Here is a 22,209-nt window from a genome sequence, read left to right as displayed (position 1 = left end):
ACTGCCAACCCCTCCTACTGAAAATGCCAGATACCCAACTATAATGCCGACCCTCTTGTTTCATTACTTTGAGGCAATGACCCAAAACAGGTATGATCTCCTTTAGATTTACCAAAACGTCATAATAGGAGGATACACCATCTATTCAATCACTCTGTATGAAATCAGACAGGCCCTTGCACTACATTGTTGATGGTAGATCTGAAGGAGATTGTACAATCAAATTATATTGTATAGTGAGCTTTACTGAACACAGGACATACTTCTCCTGTTTTCAATACTACAACTCTATCCACAGCTACTATCTGATCGCCTAGCTACTGCACACTCTGCCAAATGAACGATTTATGCAAGATGAAAGCAAGGTAGAAAAAAAAAAAAGAAATATTGATGCCTGTGTATTTAGTGAAAACATTGTTTACTGATTGCATTTAAAAAACATTGGTGGTAGTGATCTCCTGGAGTAGGAGGGCAGATGACGAAGGGTGTATGTTAAGGAGGTCAGCTGGTGAACTACTTCTTGTGTCTTAACAGTTTTCACGTCCAAGGGCCATCCAGTGATTGTGGACAGTGAGGTGAGGGCTGTGTAAGATAAATAGAAAGCTTTTTTATTTCTGCAATATTAGTACATAGTGGAGCTGGAATTTAGAAGAAAAAAAGTGAACTTGGCCTTTAAGCAGTAGACTGCACACCTACATACTGCACATCTACTTGTGTAATGCACAAACGTTTTTATTTAAAGTGGACCTTTAGTCATTTTTTTCAACTTTCCATCTATTATATTAAATCTTCTGCCCTTTTCTGCCAGTAAATAGCTTATACAGCCCACTTCCTGTTTGTCTGGTAAAAAGCCTAGGCTTATGACATGCACAGCTCTCTCTCTCACTCTCCTGAGTTTGCCAGGAAAGAAGGGGGGATGAGCCATAAGAGGGCCAATGAAAGCTGCAGAGCTGGAGGTGTGTGTCTGTGTAAATCCAGGAAGTGAACAGGCAGCAGCTTCAGCTGCCCACAGTTAAAATGGATGCAGCCAGACTTAGTGGAGGAAGATTTCTGCAGCATATTTGGTAAGTACAGAATCACAGTGTATATAGAATAATATGCAAAGTGGTTGGAGGGAAGTTTCAGAATTGCAAAAATGTTTTTATTACAAATTACGTGAGCAGACTGCAGTCCCTCTTATGAGACTATGAAACTAACTTACTATGAGGTCAACTTATGAGACTAAAATCTCCATGTGTTAAAATTTTAACTTGCAATTCTTGAATCTCTGCTAAAAGGAAAAAAAAGTCCTGTATTGTACAACCCCAAAGGCAGTAATGATGGCCTTCCGACATGCATAGATTAGCAGATGTGCAGGATAGATGAGAAAAAGATAAAACAGTATTAAACCCAAAACGAAAAATATAATATATTGCAGCTTACCAATCATTAGATGTGGGGGCGGCATTTGTTTTCTTTTTTTATGCTTTCTTTCCCCTGAGTTTTTAAAGCCGATGATCTGGCTGGCAAGGCTGTATTCACACAGCAATGCAGAGCTGCCAGAGCGATTTGGCACAGCGTGCTGCAATAAAATGCAGCATGTCTGCATTTTAACAAAGCCCTAGCCTGCGTTGCAGTGTGAATGGGACACATAGGAAACAAATGGCATCTTTGGACAGCAGAATTGTCAGTCTGGGGGGAGGGAAGTGTTAGTTTATCTAAATCTGCTAGTACATCTAACAAACTGAAACCAAACTCCAACTCACACTGCAATTATATAGTTACAGCAACCGTTTTTATTTACTTTTGGGATACAAGTTTTACACAAATAAAAGCAGATCATTGTAAGCACCCCTTGTCAGTGGTTAATGGTTTGTTTCAACACCCTATACATTTGTAGGAGCACTTGTTCTGTTAAAAAACACAACAGACTTACTGGCTAAATCACCAATGAAAATAAAGGAAAGAAAGCCTAAAAAAGAAAATTAATGCAGCCATCAAATCTAAGAATTGATAAGTGATAATATAATAAATGTATGGTTTTGAGTTATACCACTTTAATCCATGGGGTCTTGCCATTTGTTTCAGAAGATTGTGGACCCCAGTTTTTTTAATAACAAATGCAAAATATAAACTGAAACATTGATATGCTTTACTCGCACTTAATGAAAGCTTACCATTTGAGAGCCATTGCCAGGAAGTGCCTGGATCTCATAGTGAATGGCATGCCCATTTTGATCTACAAGGTGGTACTGTTCAGCAAGAGCCGATATATGTTGGTGGGCACTGTCCTGAAATAAATGAAACAAAGACAATTAAGTGTACACATTATCCCAAGTAACAAGGACAATACTTAGGCTCTTATGCATAAAATGTACAGTGGGGCAAAAAAGTATTTAGTCAGCCACCAACTGTACAAAATCTCCCACTTAAAAAGATGACAGAGGCCTGTAATTGTCATCATAGGTATACCTCAACTATGAGAGACAAAATGTGGAAACAAATCCAGATAATCACATTGTCTGATTTGGAAAGAATTTATTTGCAAATTATGGTGGAAAATAAGTATTTTGTCAATATCAAAAGTTCATCTCAATACTTTGTTATATATCCTTTGTAGGCAATGACAGAGGTCAAACGTTTTCTGTAAGTCTTCACAAGGTTGTCACACACTGTTGCTGGTATGTTGGCCCATTCCTCCATGCAGATCTCCTCTAGAGCAGTGATGTTTTGGGGCTGTCGCTGGGCAACACGGACCTTAAACTCCCTCCAAAGGTTTTCTATGGGGTTGAGATCTGAAGACTGGCTAGGCCACTCCAGGACCTTGAAAGGCTTCTTACGAAGCCACTCCTTCGTTGCCCGGGCGGTGTGTTTGGGACCATTGTCATGCTGAAAGACCCAGCCACGTTTCATCTTCAATGCCCTTGCTGATGGGAGGAGGTTTGCACTCAAAATCTCACGATACATGGCCCCATTCATTCTTTCATGTACACGGATCAGTTGTCCTGTTCCCTTTGCAGAGAAACAGCCCCAAAGCATGATGTTGCCACCCCCATGCTTCACAGTAGGTATGGTGTTCTTTGGTTGCAACTTAGCATTCTCTCTCCTCGAAACACTACGAGTTGTGTTTCTACCAAACAGTTCTACTTTGGTTTCATCTGACCATAAGACATTCTCCCAATCCTCTTCTGGATCATCCAAATGCTCTCTAGCAAACCTGACGGGCCCGGACATGTACTGGCTTAAGCAGGGGGACACGTCTGGCACTGCAGGATCTGAGTCCCTGGCGGCGTAGTGTGTTACTGATGGTAGCCTTTGTTACGTTGGTCCCAGCTCTCTGCAGGTCATTTATTAGGTCCCCCCATGTGGTTCTGGGATTTTTGCTCACTGTTCTTGTGATCATTTTGACCCCACGGGGTGAGATCTTGCGTGGAGCCCCAGATCGAGGGAGATTATCAGTGGTCTTGTATGTCTTCCATTTTCTAATTATTGCTCCCACAGTTGATTTCTTCACACCAAGCTGCTTGCCTATTGCAGGTTCAGTCTTCCCAGCCTAGTGCAGGTCTACAATTTTGTTTCTGGTGTCCTTCGTCAGATCTTTGGTCTTCACCATAGTGGAGTTTGGAATGTGACTGTTTGAGGTTGTGGACAGGTGTCTTTTATACTGATAACAAGTTTAAACAGGTGCCATTAATACAGGTAATGAGTGGAGGACAGAAGAGCCTCTTAAAGAAGAAGATACAGGTCTGTGAGAGCCAGAAATCTTGCTTGTTTGTAGGTGACCAAATACTTATTTTCCACCATAATTTGGTCGATCGATCAACTTGAGTACATTCAGCCTGCCCATACACAGTTTAAATCTCGGGCGGTTCCTGGTCGGCTTAATACGAAAATGAGGATGAAACATGCAGGCTATGGCATTTTATTATGTATTTATTAAAAACCACACAGGGTATTTTATTTTAATAGGGAGAAAGGTGTATTAAACATTTCCAGAGCAATCGTACAATAAGTAATGCACACCTATCTGAAACAAATGCAAAAATAAAGCCTTCAGGGTAAACATGGCTTGGTATGCAATATTACTATCCAAATTAAACAAAATAATTGATGAAATGCAGCATAAACAGCTTCAGTCAGTCTAATAAGCGCATGGAATATATCACAGAATTCTGCCTAGCATGAGGTCAAGATTTGCTGGGTGTTCAGTGTGCCCCTATACCTTTAAGAAGGGGTGGCTCCCCTTCAGTCCACCTACTCTCACCTATCCATCAAAATGCATGTGCCTCCACTATGGGGATACTTATAAGTTAGTGTTAGGTACCACAGATACCAGGGTGCCTTGACGAGGCTCTGTGGCTTACGCATGCATTTGCAAATGTGTGCAGACTAAACCCCTGCTTTTAACGCATACTGCTGGACAGGTTATTTGGTTGTCTGCTGGCTGGTCAGTAAGTTAAGCTTGCTTTTTCCCTTGGATTTATTCTTGGCCTTGTTTGTTCCTGTTGTTAGCCTTCAAATGCTTCTTACTGCTATAGCCAGCTATATAGATGGGAGCAAGTGGCGTCTCTTTTGCATCTTTTTTGTAACAAGATGTGACAAACCAGACATAGCCAACCAGTCCTCCCACACCTTCGCAAATTTAGTAGGACACCCTCTATGTTGGAAGAGAACACAATCAAGGAGTAGAGTGTGTACCATATGTTGGACAATTCTCAATGGGAGGGTGGTCAGACTTCCAATATTGCAGTATAAGCTTCCTAGCTTTGAACAAGGCCCTAGAAATAGCCGCTTTAGTCTGTTTTGTTGACTGGTATTGATCTAGTACTCCTAGTAGGCAGGATTTAGGGTTTAACTTGAAATCAGTAGAAAAGACTGAATTTATGGATTCTGTAACACTCATCCAGTACCTATGAAGTTTTGGGCAGTGCCAGATCATGTGGATGAGGTCACCTTGGTCCCTGAAGCATTTACTACAAACAGGCGTCTCCAGAAGTCCCATCTTTAGCAGGAGTATAATGGACCCAAAGTAAAATATATAGCTGAGAGAGTCTTTATGACACATATAGAGAACATTTCTGTTGGTCCTCTTTTTAAGTACCTACACCTCTCTCATACATTCACAGGGGTATTTTAAAATATTTAATGAAGTGCTTGCCAAACATTTATTTTCTATGTTTTTGATAGAAATAAAAAGTTTAGAATGTCTGCTACCTTTTAAAATGTTTATAAAGGCAAAACTTTTTCTTTAATTTTGCATTAAACCTCAAGTGCTGTTGGTGTCCCTGCGGGGAAGATTAATTCTTCTAGACAGTGAAGATACATGTGATGAGTTCCCAGGTTACGGCTTCACTTCAGATATACTGTTTGACCGACCACCGCAGACGAGATCTAAGGCAGCTGCCCATCAGATATTCATCCAGGCGTGTCTGATCCCCTGTAATTAAGGGGTCCATCCTTTCCGGTAAGCGTACCCATACGATTTTGTATATGACATCTGAGACGCAGGAAAAGGGGACCAGTCTGCTTGTGCCAAGAAGAATTTAATATATGTCTTACTAGATGGACTTTTTATTTAATGCTTTTATTTAATGCTTTTAACAGTTTGCACTGCACTTTCATTTGTTTAGTCATTCTTCTATTTGTCCTGTTGACCAATATCACTGAGACAGAAAGTGACAGGAAATCACAAATTGTTGAGTTGTCACCAGAGCAAGAGGTGAGGATAAATGAGAACAAGTGTTCTGGTAACAACTGTCTAAGATGGGAATTCCTCTAACTTTGGGGAAATGTTCTCTCATTTTCTAATTTTCTGTTGCTTCTTCAGGATAGAAGGTAGAAAAAAATATCCCCAGTGAGACACAGACAACTAAAAATAGCGTGACAGAGGTTTTAATTCCTCCTTACTCTATCCAAAACTAAAAAAAAAAAATAAAAATAAAAAAGTTTTGCCTTTACATACACTTTAATGCACCCTATGTCCCTACTAAGTGAATTTCCCTTCACTTCCTTTTCAACTGTCGGGAGCTGGGGGGGCTGGTCCAAGTTGGACCAGCCCCCCCAGCTCCTGACACTGATGCCTTTGGGTGGTCCGTGGACCTTGACATTACGCCTCCAGCTGCATATATACTTGTAAGTGATCTATTGGGGGGAGGGGTTGTTCCATCTCCATTCTCCTCCCCTCTATTGATGCAAGAGTATTTATCTAGTTGTTCATCTCCCATTTGCAGATACACCACTTGCTTGCTCCCGATGAGCGTCACCACGCGTCGAGCTAACAACTGCCGTATACCAGTATACTACAGCTCTAACAGTTTCTATTATTTATATATTCGTACGATCACATTATGTGACAGGCACCAGTAAGGTCATAGGCCATGCAGATGCTACCTTGCAACATATGGTGGACTCTGTAACTTTATCATGTTACCCATTTTTAACCATGTTATTACCAGTTACCACTGTTTTAGGAATTGACGCAACGTTTAATGTGTATTCCTTTTTGTATGTATATGGAAATTATGTGTGTAATCTTGTTATTTACGGAATATTAAATAATATCTCAATTTCCACCATTGTATTCATTTCAACCACGTGTTTCGTTCAAAGTCCCTTCCTCCTGCTCCTAATTTTAACAATATCATTGCCAGGGATGGAGGCACATGACCATACCAGGCCATGGCCTAATTTAAAGTCCCAATGTTTCCCCTCCCCCTTTTCCCCAATTTTTGCTATCCAACAACTAGAAAACATTTTGATTGGAGTTCTACTTTAATCTTATTTCAATAAATATACGTTACTGACCTCAGCTTCCAGTTCTGTTTCCTCTGTCGGAGTGTCTGCATTGGTGCAGGTGATAAGCAGCTCTGTAGGGTGTGTCACTGTGTCATATTCCAATCTACTGCTCTCCATTTCCAGGTCGTCTGGAAGAAAGGATAATGTATGATCAATCAATATATAATTCTTTATTTTTACATCATTCTCAATGAGCATTGGGCTGTTAGTGATTATATGTATGAGGCCCAACAGGGGTGACTGGTGATTAGCTGCAGGACCAGCCCCGTTGAAAGCAATGGAAGGCTGACAGCTCTGAAAGCTGTTTGTGTCCAGAGCTGCTCATTCACAGGTATTCACTGTTTGAGTGATTTCATACGGACCACTGATCAGCTGCAGGAGCTGTAATCCTCTCATTGCTTTTAATGTTGCTTCTGCCCACAGCTAATTGCTGGGAACCCCTGCTGGGTCTCAAAGTCGCAGTATGTGATCTAAGGCACTGTGCTTCTGATCATCAGTCTTATGAGATTTGGTGGTGTCACTACTGTGTTGCTCGCTAAGAATGAGCTAAAGTCCAGGTTGAATCCAATTCAACTCAACCCAAACCCAGTTCAGCCTGAACCCACAGGAAACTGTCACATAATAGCAAGCCACCTTTCCAGTCAGCTGTAGCTGTGGAATTACTTGCCCTGCAGTCGCGCGTAACAAAGGTGCTAGGATGCTGGTGACATCACTGACCTAATATCGCCACATGGCCATATTTGGTCAATTATAGTATCCAAATATAGCCACGTGGCCATATTAGTCTGGCTTTCGCTTGCAGCACTCCACGGAAACTACCTTACTAAAACTCACTAACGATTTACTAACTGCTAAAACCAACAGCCAGTACTCCATACTCCTACTACTTGACCTCTCTGCGGCCTTTGATACTGTTGACCACCCGCTCCTTCTCAATAAACTACATTCCCTTGGCCTCCGAGATTCTGCTCTATCCTGGTTCTCTGGCTATTTATCACAGCGCTCCTTCAGTGTCACCTACAACTCTGTCTCCTCCTCTCCATTGCCCCTTTCTGTGGGGGTCCCCCAAGGCTCGGTTCTTCGACCCCTTCTCTTCTCTATCTACACCACCTCCCTTGGTCACCTAATAACTGCCCACGGCTTCCAATACCACTTATACGCTGATGACACCCAAATCTATCTGTCTACTCCTCACCTCACTCCTTCAGTCTCCTCTCGCATTACTAACTTACTAACTGACATATCAGCATGGATGTCGCACCACTTCCTTAAACTAAATCTCTCTAAAACTGAGCTATTAATATTCCCCCCCGCCCGTGCCCCCCTCCATGACTTTTCCATCAAAATCAACAATGCAACCATCAGTCCCTCCCCTCACGCCAGGGTACTAGGTGTAATCCTAGACTCCGACTTGTCATTTCAGCCTCAAATCCAATCATTGTCAAAAGTTTGTAGAATTCACCTCCGTAACATCTCTAAAATTCGCCCTTTTTTAACAAATGAAACCACCAAGCTCCTCATTCACTCCCTTGTTATCTCTCGCCTTGACTATTGCAACTCCCTTCTCATTGGCCTACCGCTCCATAGGCTATCCCCTCTTCAGTCTATCATGAATGCTGCTGCCAGACTTATCCACCTTACCAACCGCTCAGTGTCTGCCAACCCTCTACTTCAATCCCTACACTGGCTCCCAATCACCCAGCGAATTAAATTCAAAATTCTAACCACAACATACAAAGCCATTCACAACTCTGCCCCAAGCTACATCACTAATCTTGTCTCCAAATATCACCCAAATCGTCCTCTCCGCTCTTCTCAAGACCTCCTGCTTTCAAGCTCTCTCATCTCCTCCTCCCATGCTCGTCTCCAGGATTTCTCCAGAGCCTCTCCCATCCTCTGGAACTCGCTACCTCCATCTATCCGGCTATCCCCTACTCTTGCTACCTTCAGGCAATCCCTGAAAACTCATCTCTTCAGGAAAGCCTATCACGTCTCCAACTAATCTCCTACCACTTCCACCAGCTCATTCCCCACAGTTACAACCTTTTGTACCACCTGCCCCACCCTATTAGATTGTAAGCTCTTCTGAGCAGGGCCCTCTTAATCCTATTGTATTGTATTATATTATAACTGTATTGTCTCCCTTTTATATTGTAAAGCGCTGCGTAAACTGTTGGCGCTATATAAATCCTGAATAATAATAATAATAATAATAATTAGGTCAATTATATTGTCCAAATATAGCCACATTAGGTCAATTATTTCAGCAGTATCCCCGTCCCTTTGTTGCAGGGTGGGAAACTTCAGTGGCATAAGTGACAGTTTTCCTGAGTTCACCCTTAGTGAGCAACACAGTAGTGACATCACCAAATTGGCCCAAACCTTTGCTTATCCTTTTGCTCACTGTTCTCTTTGCTGGAACTCTGACATGAACAAATCCTTGCCTTTACCAAGATGGCCGCCTCCACATAGAAACACAGTGAAGAGCAAGGCATGGCAAGTCATTAATCCAATACTGATGATTAATCCTTTGCCCTCTACCTGTCCAGTTCTATTTTAAAAATGTGTCAACTTTAAACAGAACTGTGGCCTGCTAGGCTGCTAGAAAGATTCCGGTCTCAGGAGGAGCCATACCAAATTCATTTTGCCTGGGATAAGAGTAAGTCCACTTTTGCTCTGTTTTCTCCACTGTGTCCTTTGGATACTGATTCTGAACGGGAGTGACTGGTTTGTTATAATAAGTCGGTGTTCGGATGAGAAAAGCTGCAGTGTTTGTGTCCCTTTGGAAGTACTTAACCTTTGTAGAGTATTTTACCAAAACTAACATTTCAATTTCTGGGGATGCCTAAAAAGAGAGAAGACAAATCCTGAAGCATCTGTGCATAGTAACCAATGAGCTTCTAGTCTCAGGTTGTCCAGCTAAAGTGACACTAAACAATATCCTTTTTTTTTTTTTTTTTTAAATAATTAATGGCCCTGTAATCTATTTTTTATGAAAATATTTCCGTGAGCTCCTGGAACTCTCCTTTTCCCCCTTGAAACAATCCAGGTACGCAAGTTGTGGTCATATGCACTCTACACATCCCATAGTACATCTTGGAAGCAAGCAAGGGAGGGGGGCTATACTCCTGCTTATAGTGGGACCATATAGAACGATTGTAGCCACCCTCTAACAGGAAGGCAGATCACAGCAGCAAAAACAAAACAAAAAAAACAATAAATTTGGAGGTTTGAAGGAGGCTGAAAGCCATAGGAAACACTTTTTTGGGGTTAGAAAGACATATTTGAATAGAAAGTATTTTTTAAACCAGAGTTTAATGTCACGTTAAGTTTTAGAAATAAAAGCTAGAAGCTGATTGGTTGTCACGTGCAGTGGCGCTAGATTTTGTCTGCTCCAGGTCTTAGTAAGTTCCTTCACTGTGTTTATTTTGCCTTTCCCTGGATTCAAAGAGCAGCAACTCTTTCAAGTGATTGTTAACCCATATATATAAAATCATCCTAGCCGCACTCTAATATACCAATAAATGTGCCTGCGTTATGTAAAAAATATGCTTATCTGTATCTATATCACCGTGGCGCCCCTCACTTTCCGGCTCACAGTTCCAGTGGGCGGGGCCGAGCACTTCTGCTGACATCAGCCGGGGAGGAGAGGAGAGAGAGGGCTGACAGTCAGCTGAGCGCTGGGAGCCACGCAGATACAGATAAGCATACATTTTACATAACACAGGCACAGGGACACTTATTGGTATATTACAGCATGGATAAGATGATTTTATATGAAATATGAGCGCAGCAGAAGCGGGGGGGGGGGGGCAGACAGGCACAGAGGGGGGAGGAGGACAGAGGAGATAGACACAGGAGAGCAGAGCTGCGGATGACAGAAGCAAGTAAACTGACCAACAGTGTCAGGGCTCAGCAGCCATGATATACTGTGGTCAGTTTGAAGTGGGGAGGGCATAGCTAGGCAGGATCAGCCAGGTGTTACATGGGGCCAAATACACAGCACAAGCACTGTGCTGTATAACATGCTCTATAGTAACAGAACCTGTTTTGTTTTTTTGGGGGGTTAACAAACGCTTTAAAGGAACCTCATATATCTGTGAATTAGTTTGAATGACTTTACCCATTTTAGGTATCTCTAACGGCTAAATTAGGAGTCATGATGGTGTATAAAAGACAATTAGCGCCACCTACCTAAAGTGTTATGTGCTATAAACTATAAAGTATACTAATTAGTACTCCACAGCTGCTGTACACTTCCTCACGGGCTCGACACCTCCCCTCTACACGCGTATCGCCCTCTGATTGGGCTTTCTCAATAGAATTAAATCATCCAAGTGGATCCAAGTTTGAATAAAAGCAACTGATTAAGGCCGGGTTCAAACTGGTACGACAAACGCTCTGACATTGGGAGCTCATGTCGCATGGCATGTGAAAATCAATGTTTCCCTATGGGAGCCATCTTAACTGGTCAAACACAAGTCGGTCCGAATTTCAAAATACAACCTGCACTACTTTGATCCAACTTCAGCCCATTGAATATCACTAAATTCGGATCAAAGTCAGATCGCCATCTTAACTGATCCGACTTTGGCATGCGAATTCAACGGCCAGAATAAATTATTATCCTGGCCAATTAAATGAATTAACGTCCTAGCTCTTGATGCGCCTAAACACGTTACACGAGTTTACAAGTGCCAAGTGTTTCTGCTGCCAGGAGGTAAGTAGTCTAGTAGAGTTAGCAAAATGTCCTGTGTGCATGAGGCCCAATAAGTATTTTCAGTACTTGCGCGGATCATTCTTAGCTTGAAGAAACAAAAATGAATTCAGCTACTACATTCAAGGACTGGTAAGCAGAATTACACAATTTTTTTTGTTTTAGATATGCTTTAAAACAAAGATCTATGGCAGGTGTCGAGTTCTCACTTCAGGATCCACTGCCTCTGGCAGAATCTTCACATGAACATGTGGTATTAGTGGTCTCCCTCCGCACTCTGTAAGTGTATCTGCTAGGCCCCATCACTACAGGACACAGTACTGATGCAGGGGCTGTGGGATGAACCACAGTGTACAGCAGTGTTGGATAAGTATTAAAAGCCAAGGTCACCTAAAATAAATAAATTCACTTTTTTGCAGTATAAAAAATGTCCATTTATTTTATTTTTTTCACAGGAGCCTGCAAAGCGTTGCACCCATAATCAGTGGATCGTAGGTGCAATGTCAGGCTCCTGCACACTTTTTCCACCAGCCGTCTGCCTGTACACTTCAGTTATAGAGCTGGAGGAAGTTTTGATGGACTATGAATGCCCTGATTACTGCAGTCGTCTGACGCAATGGCAGATAGGATTTGTAGTTTATTCATTCACAGATCTCTGTGAATGAATGGCACAGCTGTGCAGGCGGAGCCCCAAACAGCTGTGCCAATTTCAAAAGTGACAGCTGCTGCAGGGGACAAGAGTCCCCACACTTTGTCATGGGTGTAACAAGTTTCTAAAGTTAGAGTTAGCCTTGAAAGTGGTATTAACCGCTTGCCACCAAGGCCAATTCTGATATTCCTATCGTTCATGTAAAAATCTTTATTTTTTTTGCATGAAAATTACTTTTACATATGTGTGCAGGACTTACTTATGAGCTTGCACAGGGGCGCTTTAATTTTTTTTTTTTTTCTTTATCAACTTTATTGCTATCACAAAGGATGAACATCTCATGTGATAGCATGGGCCAAGACAGGTCAGGTCCACTTTATGGAGAGATCTGGGGTCTCTAATAACCCAGATTTTCCCAAAGCATCTGGTCAAACTGAGATCGATTTAATCAGATGCTTGTTCAAGCCGGTGTTCTGACAAAACAAACAACCTGGCAGAATGTGCAACCCGCATCACTTCATGTGACGTGGGATCAGCAGTATGGTCAACGCGTCATACACGCCTTCAGTCGCTGACGTCGTTACACACAGGAATTCGCCTGGCAGAATGCCCAACCGACAACTAAGCATGGGAAAAATCAACTACAACTTACAATATTTACGTTGTTAAGAATCCTCCCTTAGGAACAATGTAACTGTGCCTGCATGCACTACAGAATCACCTTCCACTAGACCTCATCACAACTAAGTAAGCAGGCAGGGCAGCGGACATGTTGCTACACCAAACGCGGTTTTGAACTGGCAAACTACTTTCAGAAATTGAGTGAGCTTATCTACATAAATATATATTCATGTAGATTCAAAACCACTTTTGGTGTAGCAACATGTCCGCTGCCCTGCCTGCTTAATGTAGTTGTGATGAGGTTGAAAGTAAGGTGTAGCAAGATGTCTGTGCGCATGAGCAGTAGTCGGTCAAGCATATTCTCAGGCAAATTCCTCCTTGCACTGACATCAGCCACTGAAGGGATGCATGACGCACTGCGCGTGCGTATGGTTTGGATCTCTAGCTGATCCCACATCACAGGAAGTGAAGCGGGTTGTACATTCTGCCAGGTTGCTCATTTGACCAGAACACTGGTAATGGTCAGTAAACAAAAGACCAAAACCAAAAATGACATAGTCACGTCCAGTTTCTGATCTCAAAAGGGGAGGAATGAGGTCAGTTCCATTCTCCTCCAGTCAGTGCTGCAGATGCTACCGATCAGAGCAGTCCGGGGGGGGGGTGGGGGGGGTCACTCTGGTCTTGCAGACCAGTAGTGGTTAAACCCAAAAGCAAACATTCATTACATTGCAGTTTACTAAGTCTTAGGAGGTGATGGCTGCATTTGTCTTTTTTTTTTTAGGCTCCCTTTATTTTTTATCTGCTGATCTGACCAGTAAGTCTGTTTTTCAACAGAACAAATTCTCCTGCAGATGTAGCTGTTAAAGGGAAAGGGATGAGACAAACCATTTACCAATGACAGGGGTGCATACAATGGTCAGCTTTTATTCATTTATGTAAAACTTTTATCCCAAAAGGAAGAAAACTAATTGCTGTGATTATAAAGTGTGAGCTGTAATTCGGCTTTGATTTGTTACTGTATTTATGTATGCATCTACTAGCCCAGACTGACAATGCTGCTGTTCAAAAGTCCCCCCTGTGCTCCTTCATCCAGAATGGGGGCACACAGTACACCAAAACACTGGTTAGGCGCATGTTTTAACTCTTATGTTTAACCCCTTCCCAGCTAGTGTCATTAATACAGTGATAGTGCATATTTTTAGCACTGATCACTGTATTATTGTCACTGGTTCCCAGTGTCATTTGTGTTTACAATGCCATATCAAAATCCTGCTAAGTCACTGATCGCCACCATTACTAGTATAAGAAATTTTTATAAATTCCAGGATCTATTCCAATATAAGGCTATAAGGTTTGCATAAACAAATCAATATACGCTTATTGGGATTTTTTGTACCAAAAACATGTAGCAGAATACATATTGGCCTAAATTTAGGAAGTTTGATTTAAAAAAAAAAAAAAAAAAAAAAAAAGGAGGATAGGTTTAATAGCAGAAAGTAAAAAATATTGTTCTCCCAGTCCCCCCCCCCAAAATTGTCTTTTTTTTTTGTTTAGAACGCAAAAAATAAAAACCGAAGAGGTGATCAGATACCACCAAAAGAAAGCTCTATTTGTGGGGAAAAAAAAATTACATTTTTTGGGGGGTACAGCGTCGTATGACCGGCAATTGTCAAAATAACGCAGTGCTGTATCGCAAAAAGTGGCCTGGTTAAGGGGGGCGGGGGGTAAATCTTCCGGAGGTCAAGTGGTTAATGCCATTTTAATGTATACAGGGAAATCCACCTTCCCTATTTGTCCCGAGGAACCATGATCACCAAGGTTAAGGCCTCGCTTACACCAGTGCGACTTGTAATGTGATTTGACAAGTCCAAGTCACATAACAAGTCGCACCCTATTGTTGGCAACGGAACTTAAAATTGACGTGATGCCGACTTTGCAGTGCCGCCCCGATTTGAAAAATTAGTTCCTGTACTACTTTTGGCGATTTTAGGTGCGACTTGCATAGACATCTGTGCGTGAAGTCTCACGGATGTCAGCCAAGTCACACCTGAACATGTCGCTTTGAAATCATGCAATTTCAAGCAAAGCCACGCGATTTCTAAGTCGAATTCGATTTGAATACTGTAGCTGCTGACTTTTAATATTATCACACTCACCTGGAATCCAGCGACGTCTTCACCCGAGCCAATTTTTCAATTGGCTATTGTGTGCTGCCAAAGGGGCTGGGCTCTCTATTTGGGTCAGCTGTGGGGGAAGGAGGAGGGGACTCAGCAAGAAGTTTGCCACAAGTGCCCGTTCCCCCCCCATTGCCCCCAAAAAGTGCCAAATGTGGCAGCAGAGGGGGGGATTTTAGGCAGTTTCCCAAACAGGGACAGAGGGGAAACCTTCCAATGGGGACACTAGCTCTTGTGACTACCAAGGATTTTCCATCACTTCCTGTTTTGGTTATGAGACAGGAAGTGATGGGCAATCCCCCCCAACGGGGTACAGATGGCAACAAAATGACAGGGTTACCCATCTCTTACTTTATCCAAAATAAACAGTTTGGGCTTCACTGCTACTTTAGGAGTAATCTATTGCAGTCAGATCTGTTCAGATGTTCCCCCATGTGGCACAGTGGCCATAAATGCAAGGTTTAATAACACATGAGATGAGGAAGAATCCATCCAGCGAGTGTCTGATTTCCATGTAGAGGGTAATAGGACTTCCTGCCCACCCACCACACACACACACACTGCACCCAGTCCCATATACATCCTCTGCACCCAGCACACCGCCATGTTTGACGACTACTGAACAATAACACATGTACACTGACGACCGACAACCCCCACACAGCACTCAGGCCGACCTCCACCCGGCCCCACAGCGATATAAAGGGGGAGGGGAATCATCCAGTCACCCAAGGAGAGAAAATTCAAAACGAGTCTACTCAACCTCGTCTTGGCTTTCGCAGGCACCACCATGGAGACCAGGACACGCCCGCATGCGTAGAAGGAGCAGAGCCAGGCGGCGCCTTCACTTCCGGCCGCCATATCGCCGTGGAACGCAACCCGGAAGTATGTGTCAGCTGGGCTGTAACACGCAATGCAACCCCCCCCCCCCCAAAAAAAACAAGGAAAGGCGCCACAGGGGCTTTACAACATGTTTATTTATGTATATTTTTCATTAATGGGTGTTCTTTAACGTTGAAGTTGAATTCATCCATTTGAACATTTTATCTGCTAAAATATGTTACTAATGATGCGAAACGATGCAAGATGTTTGTTCCTAAAGTGGTAATTCTGTGTAATATATCTATAATCCTAGCTAAACGTAAAAGAAAATTGGTGATGTAGGATGTTTGTGTTGTGGTCCTTTTAAGGTCAGGCCAGACGAGTTGCTGCAGATCGATGTTTTCGGCTGACAGGCATGCTCCGTGTAACACGTGGTTGACTGCATCTGTCTGATCGAGCAGAAGGAGGAGAGGTCTATAGGCGCTGCTTGATCCTTAGGAGTTCCCGGCCATGGCGCAGATCCAGGCTCGATTCTTTACCCAGAATAAGAAGTGAGTTCAGAATTTGTCTACATTTATTATGACATCGATATGTATGTATGTATGTATGTGTGCAGGGGCGGACTGACAACTCATGGGGCCCCCGGCAATAGGAGAAGATTATGGGGCCCCCAGGCAATAGATTATGGGGCTACACAGTATACACACAGACACACAACATACACACTGAAAAGGTACTGGAGGGGCGAGGCAGCTATAATCTTGGGATTTAAAAAAAAAACTGATTTTTATATACTGTCCCTGGTTTTATTGAGGCTGGCAACCCTGATGGGGCCCTCGGGCAGTGCCCGACTGCCCGAATGGTCAGTCCGCCCCTGTATGTGTGTCATGGCCCAGGTACATGGATGCTGCTATTGATACGGTTTTGTCCTTTTCGTTCCAAGATCTGACAAAAACCAATGAAAGTTTATATGGAAGAGAGTCTATTTAAATAAATGTTTTCGGATCTTAATGTAATTATTCATTTTATACTATTCTGTAAGCGATGCAACCCACTTGAGCACTGTTTGTGATCACTGGGCTGTGTAGGTTTAAAGTAGAACCATTTGGAGGGAGTATGAAGGGAACCCTGTCAGTTTTTGCTATCTGGGTGAGACTTTCATTCACTTCCTGTTCATAGCCAAAACAGGAAGTGAGAGGAAACACACACACACACACACACCCCCCCCCCCCCCCCCCCAAGTGATGAGGGAGTTCATCACCAAAACTAGTGTCCCCATTGGTAGATTTTATGTCTATTCTGTTGTGGTGACAACTCCAGAATTTGGGATTTTCTTTCGCTTTTGTTGATAACCATGACAAATAGAGTGCAAATCTGCCTAACAGGGAAACATATAACATTAAAGCGGAACCCAAAAGTGGAACTAACGCTTATCCATCCCCTCCCAATCCGGTGCCACTGTTGGCATCTTTCAGAGGGGGGAGGGGCGGATACCTGGTTTTTGACAGGTACCATGTCCCACTTCCAGGAGATGGGGGCGCCATCTCTCAGAAGTGCAGCCTGCCTCAGCTGCCTGACCAATTAGAAATTGCAGTGTGCTTCGCGCATGCACAGTAGGGAACCAAGCTAAAAGACTTCACTGCTGGGTTCCCTGAACTGGAATGGTGGTGGCTGCACCCGACAGTGGATCCGAATATCAGCTGGGGTGCCGACATTGCAGGCTCCCTGGACAGGTAAGTGTCCAAATATTAAAAGTCAGCAGCTATAGTATTTGTAGCTGCTGACTTTTAATTTTTCTTGGGGTGGCCGGACCTCCTCTTAATAAATATAAGTTTTTTTTTTTTTGGTTTCAGTTATACTTTAAGACCCCTTTCACATGGGCGGACTGTTAAGGTCTACCTGTCGTTTTTTAGGCGGCCCTGAATGGACGCTCCATACAGGTCTATGGAGCGATGAATGTTAGCGGTGACATGTCCGCTGACCTCCGTTCCGATCCGCTAAAGTGTGACGGATGCAAACTCAATTTCTTCATCCGTCTGGCGGATCGGATGAAAACAGACTCTACGGTCCGTCTTCATCCGATCCCCCATAGAGGAGAGCGGCACTCTGACAGGTCGGTCACTGCACAGTGTGCAGGTACTGACCTGTCATCTGCCTGCTCAGCAGGGATCGACGGAGCCACCACCCGCTGAGCAAAGTGGAGCCCGTACACAGACACGTCCCATGTGAAAGGGCCCTTACTATTAAAGTGGATTTTCAGTCAAAACCTTTTTCTAGTTTTGTTTGGAGTGAAAAAGAGTTATAGTAGAAGTACAGCTCTACTCTGTGGATCACAGGAGTGCAGTTCGCTCTACACTCCCGTGACCCATTTTTCAGCAGTCAGTAGGCTAAAGCCCTCTGACGCCGCAGAGGTGGTCCAGACTGGGGAAAGATTGTGACAATATGGTTGGGATCCACCCACAACCCTGGACTGGCACTCTGCTCAGCCTCTCAGCGTGCCGCTCATTCCCTCTCCACGGCCCAGCTCTCTGTTCACGGCGCTCCCTCCCCCTCCAGAGCCAGCTCTCTGCTTACGGAGCTTTGAGAACCGAGCGATCACTGGTGTTTGATCACTCGGTTCTCAGTCTTGAGAAAATAAATTTACTACAACTTTTCATATTCCTGATGTGCCTGTTATACCATATATTTGTATAATAATGCTTCCTGTTCTCTTTGCATTGCTCCCTTACTGTGAAATACCTAGTGATTCTGCCAGTCCCTTTCATTTGCTATTGCAAACTGACTATGCAAGGCATAGAAGCATTTATCCTAGTGTGGTCAGGTTCCTTCTTTGTATTCTGCTTGGGAGCATAGTCTGCCTGACCTGCGGTGGCCAAGATTTGTGCTGACGTGTCCAGTAGAGCTGCACGATTCTGGAAAAAATGAGAATCACAAATTTTTTTTCCATAGAATAAAGATCATGATTCTCGCCGTAACATCATCTTTCACATTATACAATAAATTGGGCTAACTTTACTGTTTTTTCTTTTTTTTTTTTTTTTTTTTTTTAATCTATTAATTTAAGTGTATTTCTTCACAAAAAATTGCTTTTGAAAGGCCACAGCGCAAATAGAGTGTGACATAAAATTATTGCAATGACCCCCATTTTACTCTCTAGGGCAGGCATGTCCAAAGTCCGGCCTGCGGCCATTTGCGGCCCACATTCCGGTTTTGAAAGGCCCGCCTGGTAATTTGGACATGTACCGTATATACTCGAGTATAAGTCGTTCCGAGTATAAGTCGAGGTCCTAATTTACCACAAAAAATGGTAAAAACATATTGACTCAAGTATAAGACGAGGGGGAGAAATGCAGCAGCTACTGTAAGTGGGGAAAAAGAGGGTCAACAATGCCCGTCCTGTACCTGTGTGTGCATCCTAGTTGTGTCCTGTGCATGCCTCCGTGCGCCGCTCTGCACCGATCAGCGTGTAGTATTCGGCGGCCATTCACTGTTCAAAAGCCGCGCCTCCTCCTCATCCATGATAGGCAGAAAACTCCCAGCGGTCAGCCTATCATGGACATTCTCTCATCCTAATACCACGGACGAGGATGAGAGAATGTCCGTGATAGGCTGTACACTGACTGCCTATCACAGACGAAGAGGCGCGACTTTTGAACAGTGAGAGTTGCTGCCGAGTGCTATGTAGCACACGCTGGCCGCCGTCTGCCTGCATTACACGCTGATCATGTAGGCAGACGGCGGTGACTCGTGTATAAGTCGAGGGGGGCACTTTCAGCCCCAAAAAAGGGGCTGAAAAATTCGACTTATACACAAGTGTATGTACGGTATTTCTTTTGTGGCCCCCACTGAATCCCCGAGCGCCAGGGGCCACAAAAGATTATATATGCTGTCTGCCTTGGAGGGGGCGGGACGAGTGCCGTACTTATAGTGAGAATTTCCTGTTTACATGTTGGCTAAAGTAATAGGAAGTCCCATCTCCTGCGCTGCCATTGGACAACTGTTCTGTCCATCATAGGAGGCGGGACTTTGTATCAAAGAGGTCACCGGGAAAACAGATTCTCCTGCATAATGTGTTGGCGCTCATCCTGCCCCCCTCCCTGTCTCCTCCGAGTCTGCAGATGGGCATCGATTAGGCTGCATTCATGGCAATGGTGAGGCTGCATGTGGGCACTGATTAGGCTCCATTGATGGGCACTGACACTTATTTTGCTTCACAGTTCTTTATTTAAAATTTCAGTTTTGTTTTTTTTTTTTTTTTCCTGAAACTTCCCTCTTAAAGTGAAGGTGGGTGTTATACGCCGATAAATACGGTATATCCAAATAACACACCCAAGATCATCTCTTCACCACACACAGCCACAAAGGCAGAGAATTCTTGTTGGGCAGTGTATTCGTGCTCGGACAAACACACTTAAAGAGGAGTTCCCATTTTAAAAACAAAATTAAGTCAGCAGCTACAAAATACTGCAGCTGCTGACTTTTAATAATCGGACACTTACCTGTCCCACGGTCCAGCAATGCGGGGGATAGAAGCTCCGCTTGTCTTCCCCCTCCGTTTGGCAGCGCCGGCTTTGCAACTGTGGGCGCCGGCTGTGGCTTCACAGCCGGGCACCCACTGCGCATTCACGAGCGGCGCCGTGATTGACCACTCAGTCATCTGGGACCAGTAATGTGTCCCAGATGATTAACAAGAGGGAGGGGGCAGAGCTGAGCCCTTCCTGCGCCGAGAGGAAGTGATGTCACCAGCCCAGGCACTGAAGGAGGCAGACTACGTGGGACTCCCTAGCAACAGCCATTTAGAGGTGAGTAAAAAAAAAAATTTTTTTTCCAAATGTTTTTTTTTTTTTTCCCGGTGGAACACCACTTTAAGCCTCGTACACACGATCAGATTTTCCGACGGGAATTGTGTGAAGACAGGCTGTTGGCGGAAAATCCGACCGTTTGTACGCTTCATCGGACAATTGTTGTCGGATTTTCCGCGGACAAATGTTGGATGGCAGGCTTTAAAATTTTCCTGGGACAAATGTCTGTTGTCCGGATTTTCTAAGCGTGTGTACACAAGTCTGTCTGACAAAAGTCCAAAGTACAAACATGCAAGATCGGAAGCAAGGACGAGCCAGAAGCGGTCAGTCTTGTAAACTAGTGTTCGTAATGGAGAATTAACATTCGTGATGCGGCAAATTATGAAATCTCGAAATGCAGCGCACATTCTCTTCTTTAATGGGATAATAATAAAGCAGCTTTGCTGGTGATACTGATGGAGTTCTGCCAAATGTATTTTAAAAGGCTTCTATTTTCTAGTGATATCATGAATAATATTATTATGCTTGTGTTTTTTTGTTTTTGTTTTTTGGGGCAAGTTACCACAAGTTATACAACTATGTTGGTGTCCCTTGTTACATTAAAAAAAAATACAATGTAAAATTAAGTGCCTACCCCCAAACTGTCATTTGAAGTAAAACCCACAGCCAAGTATTATTCTCCACAATTCTTCTTTTAATGCTTAATAAAAAAACAAAAAAAACAAAAAAAAACAAATAACATTAGACATGCTATCTGCCATTAGAACTTAACCAAAAAGAGCATTCATTGCATCCAAAAATATACCAAATCCTTATTCAACCAAAAATAAAATAAAAGCCTCATGCACATGTCCTGCTTCTTAATATAGGGGGCCAACAATGCCGAGCTTTGGTGAAAGCAGGGATCCGTCATCCGGAGATAATTCAGAAAATCATCCGGATTATTCTTCTGGAGCTCCTGCAGCAAAGGCATATGACATAATTGGTCACGATTAATAAAGCAACCAATTTTTGGTCCAAGAAATCATCCTCCTTCTCCTCCTCCTCCTGTTCCTGGACTTGGGTCAAAGCAATAACTCCAAGGTCAATAATACAAAATCCGTTATCTCCTCTGATTCTGCAACATGGCTGGTTGACGAACGGCCGTTCAGAAACGAACTGAAAAGCACGAATCAACACTCACCAAACTTCTACTAACACAAAATTAGCAGAAGGAGCCCAAAGGGTGGTGCTAAAGAGCTGAAAAACCATGTAGTACGTCACTAAGTTCGTGTTTGTTGGCCGACAATTCCTTGCCTTTTGTATGCAAGACAAGTTCCTGGCCAACGCCCTTCAAACAAAAGTTCAAGGTTTTGTCTGCGGAAAATCCGATCATGTGTACGAGCCTTAAGACTGAATTTTAATGGCTCAAAGAATGTCAGGCAAAATAATCGGCCCTCACGCATGTTCACTTCATCAAATCTGGCCCTCTGAAAAAAAGTTTGGACACCCTTGATCTAAAAGAACCGAATGATACAATGTTTCTTCTTATTGCAGCACTGTGCAATGTTGAGAAACTTTTCCAGTGTTCTTTCAAAACAGCCAACTCGTCAAAATCTCCAGTTATGCCACTTCTGGTGACTCTCCAGCAGCAGTAATTGCAGATTTCGA

At 43.3% G+C, this 22,209-nt stretch overlaps 2 protein-coding genes across 3 annotated transcripts in view; one reads left to right on the top strand and one right to left on the bottom strand.

Annotated features, from left to right (window-relative positions):
- Positions 1-15,818, bottom strand: part of CARF (calcium responsive transcription factor) — a 104,905-nt gene extending 89,087 nt beyond the window's left edge. The window contains exons 1-3 of the mRNA XM_073633303.1: positions 15,699-15,818; positions 6,784-6,902; positions 2,157-2,270 (exon numbers count right to left, since the gene is read on the bottom strand). Of these exons, the coding sequence (XP_073489404.1) occupies positions 2,157-2,270; positions 6,784-6,891 (222 nt within the window). The 5' untranslated portion in view covers positions 6,892-6,902; positions 15,699-15,818. The remainder of the gene's footprint in view (positions 1-2,156; positions 2,271-6,783; positions 6,903-15,698) is intronic.
- WDR12 (WD repeat domain 12) overlaps positions 15,673-22,209 on the top strand; it is a 49,873-nt gene continuing 43,336 nt past the window's right edge. The window contains exons 1-2 of one of the 2 annotated variants that reach the window (XM_073633304.1): positions 15,673-15,820; positions 16,126-16,308. In XM_073633304.1, the coding sequence (XP_073489405.1) occupies positions 16,268-16,308 (41 nt within the window). In that variant the 5' untranslated portion in view covers positions 15,673-15,820; positions 16,126-16,267. Of the gene's footprint in view, positions 15,821-15,900; positions 16,040-16,125; positions 16,309-22,209 lie in introns of those variants that run through there. The other variant, XM_073633305.1, reaches the window with a different exon arrangement.

This window comes from Aquarana catesbeiana, linkage group LG06, assembly GCF_042186555.1.
Source record: "Aquarana catesbeiana isolate 2022-GZ linkage group LG06, ASM4218655v1, whole genome shotgun sequence".
NCBI classification, from domain to species: Eukaryota; Metazoa; Chordata; class Amphibia; order Anura; family Ranidae; genus Aquarana; species Aquarana catesbeiana.
This window is presented reverse-complemented; position numbering and strand designations above follow the sequence as displayed.